At 36.2% G+C, this 8,519-nt stretch overlaps 1 protein-coding gene across 2 annotated transcripts in view; it reads left to right on the forward strand.

Moving 5' to 3' along the window:
* The window catches only part of LOC106470303 (LIM domain only protein 3-like), a 30,941-nt gene that overhangs the window by 4,494 nt on the left and 17,928 nt on the right, over positions 1-8,519 (forward strand). For both annotated transcript variants that reach the window (XM_022398908.1, XM_013930849.2), the window contains exons 2-4: positions 4,023-4,257; positions 5,996-6,121; positions 7,802-8,005. In XM_022398908.1, coding sequence (XP_022254616.1) covers positions 4,028-4,257; positions 5,996-6,121; positions 7,802-8,005 — 560 coding nt within the window. In that variant the 5' untranslated portion in view covers positions 4,023-4,027. The remainder of the gene's footprint in view (positions 1-4,022; positions 4,258-5,995; positions 6,122-7,801; positions 8,006-8,519) is intronic.

The following is an 8,519-nucleotide window of genomic DNA, read 5'->3' on the forward strand; positions in this document are numbered from 1 at the left end:
GAACCCGCGACCCGCAGATTGCGAGTCGAGCGTCCTAACCACCTGGCCATGCCGGGCCAAATTTAGAATGAAGAAAACATTAATAAAAAGTGTTTGTCTTCATAGTGGCCGTTGTTCGAAAAATCAGCGGGTATCGAAACTCGAACGTTTAACGTTATAAGCTCAAGGAATTATCGCTGACCCATCGGGGAGGGGGGAGGACAAGACGGTTCGTGCCTGGGTTTGCAACCATACAATGTATCCTGTTATCTTGTCCTTTTTTTTTGAAGAAGGGCGTTGACGATAGAATATCGGTCACTGAATAAACGTACTGTCTAATCTCTGAGTGAAAGTTTTCTAGGTAGGAAGCGTTTTTTTAGACACATATTGAAATACCTTCTACTAAGCATATAGAGCATTCTGCGTGCTATATTGGTCAGACTTGCTAGGCACGTACTCAACCTCTCAGTTCTCCCCAAGATGGACTTAGAACAGGAAAGGAAGAAACTGATACTAATGCATTAGAGTCGTCCAATGTCTACTTGCTTCAATCTTTCTTTCAGCGGATTTTAACTCTAAGAGCTCCACAAACAGAAATGGAAGACTGTTGTTGAAACGTATTCAGTACCACGACCGGCGTTATCAACCCACCACCGCTGGACACTCAAATTGTATTACTCTCATCTAATGGATCTGTCTTGTTAAGTGTATCACATAGACCGTCTTATGCTTACGTACTCTATGGTGAACCTGTTCTCTACTATAAACCAACAGGGAAACAGGCTCGGCTTTTTTTTTTTTTTGCGAGGATTCAAAGTTGCGCGTGCCTAATTGGCTCACCATCAGTGAGTGGCAATGTGACAACAGTCCATCGGGAGTTCGAAAAAAAAAAAAGGAACGCGTGTTCGCTCGAAAGTATCATGCCCCTTCCATTTGGTGTTATAAGCTCCAGCGCAATGAATGCTTTTAACCAGCTTGGTGTTATTTAGCGCCAGGCATAGACAAAGACTGGAAACAAGGACAGAGAATTATAAGAAAGAGCATTAACAGTGTTAATTAGGTTATCAGAAAGGAGATATGGTGGAAATCAGAGGTGGAGAGGAACTAAAGAACAGTGTGTAGGTACGGTATATCCATTTAAGTATTGAATTTAGTGAGGTACATTAACACCATAAGGATATCAGATTATGCTTTTGTTTTGGTAAGTAGGTTTTGGTTTTGTTACATTTATTGGTACGTAGGTTTTGGTTTTGTTACATTTAGGTAAAAGCGGGTGATTTAAACAATGACGTAGTATGATTTTGTTCTATAGTGTAATCGCTTATGTTTTCTAATACTTAAATTTGAAATTTACATAAATTATTTTTTAAACCCATATATTGATACATACTTCCAGTCACACCAGGTGGCGGTGTAAATTTTTCCTCTGTCGTTGTATTTTTTTTACTGTAGTCACTATTAACATACGTCCTAATAGGAAATAACTGTTAACACACGTTCTGATCGGAAGTAACATGTTGTGATTGGAAGCAACTGGTAATACACGTTCTGATAGAAAGTAACACGTTGTGATTGGAAGCATCTGTAACACACGTTCTGATAGGAAGTAACTGATAACACACGTTCTGATAGGAAGTAACTGTTAACACACGTTCTGATAGGAAGTGATACGTTGTGATTGGAAGTAACTGGTAACACACGTTCTGATAGGAAGTAACATGTTGTGATTGGAAGCAACTGGTAACACACGTTCTGATAGGAAGTAACACGTTCTGATAGGAAGTAACTGTTAACACGCGTTCTGATAGGAAGTAACTGGTAACAGACGTTCTGATAGGAAGTAACACATTCTGATAGGCAGTAACTGTTAACACACGTTCTGATAGGAAGTAACACATTCTTATAGGAAGTAATTCCTATCACTCCTACTTATAGGAAGTAATTCCTATCACTCCTACTTATAGGAAGTAATTCCTATCACTCCTACTTATAGGAAGTAACTGGTAACACACGTTCTGATAGGAAGTAACACGTTCTGTTTTGAAGGAAATAATGGGAAGAAGAAATTCCTCGTTTTGAGAATTTTTAATTTCTCGTCCACAACAGAGTGCCACCAGGCTCTGAAGTAATGCCATTTGGTGCCAGAAGACTATAACCTGCATAACACACGACATACTTTAAACACAGATAATACGTCTATATATTTAACCTGCATATAACATCCAAGTATTGTCTAAGAGAAAGTGTAGGGACAGAAGACTGTTCTTGATTACATACTTCTGTTTCAGAAGTATCCTGCAGAAGTCTTTAATGAAATGCATCTCCATATACACAGTAAGCCTAAAAAGGTGAACAAAGAGACATTTTTATATATGGCGATCTTGTCTCTCGCTTCGACATACAAATTTGTACTACAGCTACAGAAAGCAAGCCTTATCACCATGAAAAATACAAGTCTTCTAAAGATTCAGTGTTCTTACAAGAGCACGTGACCTTAAAAACGCGCGTGGTCAAGAGAAATTCTAGAACTGATACACAGTTTTTAGCTGTTTGCGACCCGGTTCGAATCCCAGTTCCACCAAACATGCTCGCCCTTTCAGCCGTGGGGGCGTTATAATGTGACGGTCAATCACACTATTCGTTGGTAAAAGAGTAGCCCAAGAGTTGGAGGTGGGTGGTGATGACTAGCTGCCTTCCTTCTAGTCTTACACTGCTAAATTAGGGACGGCTAGCGCAGATAGCCCTCGTGTAGTTTTGCGCGAAATTCAAAACAGACAAACAAACAAACTTTTAGCTGTTTGTAAATTCTTCGAATGAATTGCAAAAAAAAAAAGAGCCCTTCTGAATTTTTTTCTAACAAACCAATCAAACACAAGCTAATAATAATATTATTATTATTAAATATTATTAGTAATATTTGAGGATTTTGAATTATTTATTAAGTAATATGTTGTTTGTTTCATACTTTGTTTCACAGGAGTGTCCGAATAAATTATTTGATACAACTTCTTTTGAAAAGGAAAATTTGAGCCAGACAACGTATATCTTGTCTTTCATTGTAGAAACAATAACAACACTACTTTTTTACGATGTTTGTTTGTTTTATATTTTTTCGTGCAATATTGTATAAAAAACATCAGCGTATAGATGTCATTAACCTTATTTTGAATTGATCTAGATTAAAGAAAAATCAGCTGTTCAACAGAACCCACCGCCAACTCTTGGACTACGTTTGTCTGAGCGTATAGTGGGATTTGACCGTCAGTCATATAGACTACAGAAAACCCACGGCTCCAAAATGCGGAGTGCATTTTTGAGGCAAAAGACACAAACCATGAATCCTCGTATTTACAGTCAGTGGGCACTAACAACTAGAAATGAAACTGCCCATATAAATGTACTTACTACACGAGAATTTAAGAGTTAAGGTGTATTAACACAAAAGCTGTTACGGACATCATATTAATTTTTTATTTACTTCCGAGACAGATTTTGAATAAATCGTTTAGACATAGAATGTCACGTGATTGTTGTTCGACAATAACGCACACCGCTTACAGAGAAATGGAATATAAATTTCTACTCATACGTGTACGTGTTGTAACTAATCATCTACCTGTACAGTTGTTACTTCATTATCATTAAATAGAATGTCACGTGATTGTTGTTCGACAATAACGCACACCGCTTTCAGAAAAATGGAATATAAATTTCTACTCATACGTGTGCGTGTTGTAACTAATCATCTACTGTACAGTTGTTACTTCAAAATAATCATAGTTTTGTTGCGCATGTCAGGTTTAGACAGGACACGAAAGATAAGTTAGTTTTGTTGCGCATGTCAGGTTTAGACAGGACACGAAAGATACGTTAGTTTTGTTGCGCATGTCAGGTTTAGACAGGACACGAAAGATAAGTTAGTTTTGTTGCGCATGTCAGGTTTAGACAGGACACGAAAGATACGTTAGTTTTTTTTTGTTGTTCTTTTTTTAACTTCAAGTGTTTATTATGTCATGGATTTGTTGATATTTTTTCTCTCCTAGCTCTAATGGACGTTAAAACAGAATCTCCTGCTCGATTAACAGGAAACAGTAAGACGGCACCAGAGTGCGCTGGTTGTCAGAAAGTTATTCGAGAGAGATACCTACTAAAGGCTCTGGACCAGTTCTGGCACGAGGACTGTCTCAAGTGTACCTGTTGTGACTGTAGACTTGGAGAGGTGGGCTCAACTCTCTTCACCAAGGCCAATCTCATCCTCTGTAAGAGAGATTATCTCAGGTTAGGAAAACATATATGTTCATGTATCTTGCTTAACTAAAAAAAAAGAGCGTCTCTTTCCACGCACGTTTTCACCTACAGCTTGAATACTTTTAGATGCCGGAACTCCGAAAGGAAGCCATGCATAAATTTTAAAACGAAACAAAAACACAAATTTACAAAATGCATGCCGGATTATTTTCTAAAACAGAATCAGTTTAGCATTTCGTGTACAGCAATAAGTCTCGCGCGTTAATGTTACTAAAAACCTTTTTATTTGCGATCAATACCATTGGGAGAACAACCACTTTGTCTAAAATGTAATTCAAGAGGCATTTCGGAGTTAAAAACTGAATAGTATAATTATGCCTTTTCTATGGACACCAGTATCGGACAAAGTTGCATGAATCACCCGGTTTAAAATTCAATAAATACTAATCTAATTTGTCGGCTGGGTGTGATTATGACACTTTAGGAAGCTGCATGCATGCGAGAGTCTCACACACACTACACTAGAAGCTTTACTACATATTACACTAGCGTAATTCTCTGACGCTTTGTACAAAGCTGCAGACGCTTCTCTTTTAATTTGTCGCCATCTTCAAAACGTACAGAGATGACATCACCTAGCGGATTTAAGTGAAATGAAATTTAACCTAAATGAAAGCATAGAATGTATTTAGATGTTTCCTAAATGAAAGCATAGAATGTGGTGTGTATTACTGGGACACATCTAAACACATTCTACGTTTAGGTGTGTATTACTGGGACACATCTAAACACATTCTATGGTTTCATTTAGGAAACATCTAAACATATTCTATGGTTTCATTTAGGAAACATCTAAATACATTCTATGGTTTCATTTAGGAAACATCGAAATACATTCTATGGTTTCATTTAGTAAACATATAAACACATTCTATGGTTTCATTTAGTAAACATCTAAACACATTCTATGATTTCATTTAGGAAACATCTAAACACATTCTATGCTTTCATTTAGGAAACATCTAAACATATTCTATGGTTTCATTTAGGAAACATCTAAATACATTCAATGGTTTCATTTAGGAAACATTTAAATACATTCTATGGTTTCATTTAGGAAACATCGAAATACATTCTATGGTTTCATTTAGGAAACATCGAAATTGTGTATTACTGGGACACATCTAAACACATTCACCAGTTTACGTGTGTATTACTGGGACACATCTAAACACATTCTACAGTTTACGTGTGTATTACTGGGACACATCTAAACACATTCTACAGTTTACGTGTGTATTACTGGGACACATCTAAACACATTCTACAGTTTACCTAAACGTTGAATGTGTTTAGATGTGTCCCAGTAATACACACCTAAACGTAGAATGTGTTTAGATGTGTCCCAGTAATACACACCTAAACGTAGAATGTGTTTAGATGTGTCCCAGTAATACACACCTAAACGTAGATTGTGTTTAGATAAGAACTTATCCAAGTCACTTATCCTAGTGTGTTTTGAGAATAATAAGAAGATAAATGTAAAACTATAACAGAAAAAGACATTTTACTGACAACCACGATTCTTCATTACCTTCATATTTATATTTACTAAGATGTTGCCTGCTCCGTGATGCTATCTATCTTTGGTTCGTAGTAATTATATTGTATCATCAAAGCTATGAACGGTCCTAAGTTAAAAATCATGAATAAGAAAACAATTAACTGGAAATGTGGTGGCAAATTGTGTGATTTTCTTTCAATACAGGTTATTTGGAACAACAGGGTTATGTTCAGCTTGTAACAAAACCATCCCAGCCTTCGAGATGGTGATGAGAGCCAGAGGAAACGTGTATCATCTGGAGTGTTTCGCTTGTCAGCAGTGTAACCACAGGTAGAATTGTACTGGTTGTTTATTGATATTTATCTAAGTGTATACATTAGCAAGTAACTTTGATAAACTATTGAACACGCGGATCCTAGTCCGCAGTGTAACCACAGGTAGAATTGTACTGGTTGTTTATTGATATTTATCTAAGTTTCACATTAGAAAGTAACTTTGATAAACTACTGAACACGCGGATCCTAGTCAACTGTGTAATCACAGGTAGAATTGTACTGGTTGTTTATTGATATTTATCTAAGTTTTACATTAGAAAGTAACTTTGATAAACTATTGAACGCATACCCTAGTTCATTGGCCTTTATTTGTTCACATTAAGCCTTATTGTACCAAGCCTTAAAATGTGTTAATTGTATTATCTTCTAATAGTAAACGGTGATACCCGCTTGAACGCTTTTTAATAAGCCTTATTGTTTCTTCCTGGTAGTGTCGGATTTTATTAAAGAATTGTTTTTACCTACACTGTACTTCATAAATACACAGTTAATTCAATGTGCTATGCGCGCCATTTGTTGCCATATAGTGTGAAACGGTAGTCTTGGATTTATTGTGGAGCTGTTACATGTCATAACACCGAGCTGTGTTATACAATCAGTAACTATCAGATATTATGAAATAGTGAAATTAAAGGAAATTTGAACATTAAAAGCTAGCAAAGAACGACGTGTGAGATCAAGTATGAGACCCTTTCGATCAATAATGTTCTAATGAAAAAAAAAGAACATAAAAACAGAGTTTATCTTCTGGATATCTCCAGAATATTTACGTGAGCCTTTAGTACTAAATATCCTTTTTTTCCCAATATCGTCTCCGGTGAAACGGATTCGTTAAAAACTAGGAATAATAAAATGTAGAAAGGAATGGAGCCGTGTTAAAAAAACAACAACAACAGTACTGGAAAGCTTAATAGCGATATAAATGGTTGGTAGTTTAATCCACAGCGATGTTAAAAAACAACAACAGTACTGGAAAGCTTAATAGCGATATAAATGGTTGGTAGTTTAATCCACAGCGATGTTAAAACAACAACAACAGTACTGGAAAGCTTAATAGCGATATAAATGGTTGGTAGTTTAATCCACAGCGATGTTAAAAACAACAACAACAGTACTGGAAAGCTTAATAGCGATATAAATGGTTGGTAGGTTAATCCACAGCGATGTGGAACAGATTAACCCCCATGCGACTCCTAAACAGGCCTGCTAGATACTCTGGACCAGCTGACAAAGAATGTGTAAAAATATCTGTACACATTAACATTATGCTTGAAGTGTTTTATAATAACAGGCCTAAAACTTTGTGTGATTAACGCCGACGTATTAGTGAACTCAATATTATATTCCAGATCAATTATAGATGCTAACTCCTTTATACAGCCTGGCGTTTATAGATCGTATTTCTCGCTCTTAATCTTAATACACCGGACTACTGTACTTGGTAATGAATATATACAAAGAATAACTTTGTTTTATGGTTTGTCTTTTCATTGTTTTTATTAACGTATCTTATAAATGTCTATTTTAGGATTTATAGGGGGACATTTTAGTTATATTGGGCTGCAGAGTGAGAAATATTTTTTGTAAATTTTGAATACTGGAGGAGGTATAAATAACATGCATGGATTATCTTTCATCTACATATTAAATCAATTTAATACACGATTCCTTCCAGATTTTGTGTTGGTGACAAGTTTTATCTGTTTGAGAACAAGATACTGTGCGAATATGACTACGAGGAAAGAATGCTATTTGCTAGTTTTCCCTACAATTACAACAACCTATCACAGATCAAGAAACAAGCACGTGGCCTCCAGACCGGTCCCAGAGATGATGGGTCAAGCGGATACGGGAGCGGTGATTCGCCTTACGATGGCCGGTAAGTTTTGCGGTACTGAAGAGGATCTGTAAATAGCGTCACGTTGTAAATAGGTGTGAGAGGTAAAAAAAAAGAAACGATATCTTACAATAGTTTACAACTAAATTTTATTTCCATAACACTGAAATTTATACTTGTGTTGAGGAGTTTAATGGCAGAAAAAAATAACACGTATATATATATATATATGGTATTAACGAAACTTCATCAGTCTGGGAAAAAAAACGGACAATATATATTTCTGCGAATTCACATGGAAGTGATAAAAAAACTGGTGGAAACAGTTGTGTTTCATGGAAGTGATAAAAAACTAGTGGAAACAGGTGTGTCTCATGGAAGTGATAAAAACTAGTGGAAACAGGTGTGTTTCATGGAAGTGATAAAAAAACTACTGGAAACAGGTGTGTCTCATGGAAGTGATAAAAACTAGTGGAAACAGGTGTGTCTCATGGAAGTGATAAAAACTAGTGGAAACAGGTGTGTCTCATGGAAGCGATAAAAAACTAGTGGAAAC

Source organism: Limulus polyphemus, unplaced genomic scaffold, assembly GCF_000517525.1.
Source record: "Limulus polyphemus unplaced genomic scaffold, Limulus_polyphemus-2.1.2 Scaffold3931, whole genome shotgun sequence".
Taxonomy (NCBI): domain Eukaryota; kingdom Metazoa; phylum Arthropoda; class Merostomata; order Xiphosura; family Limulidae; genus Limulus; species Limulus polyphemus.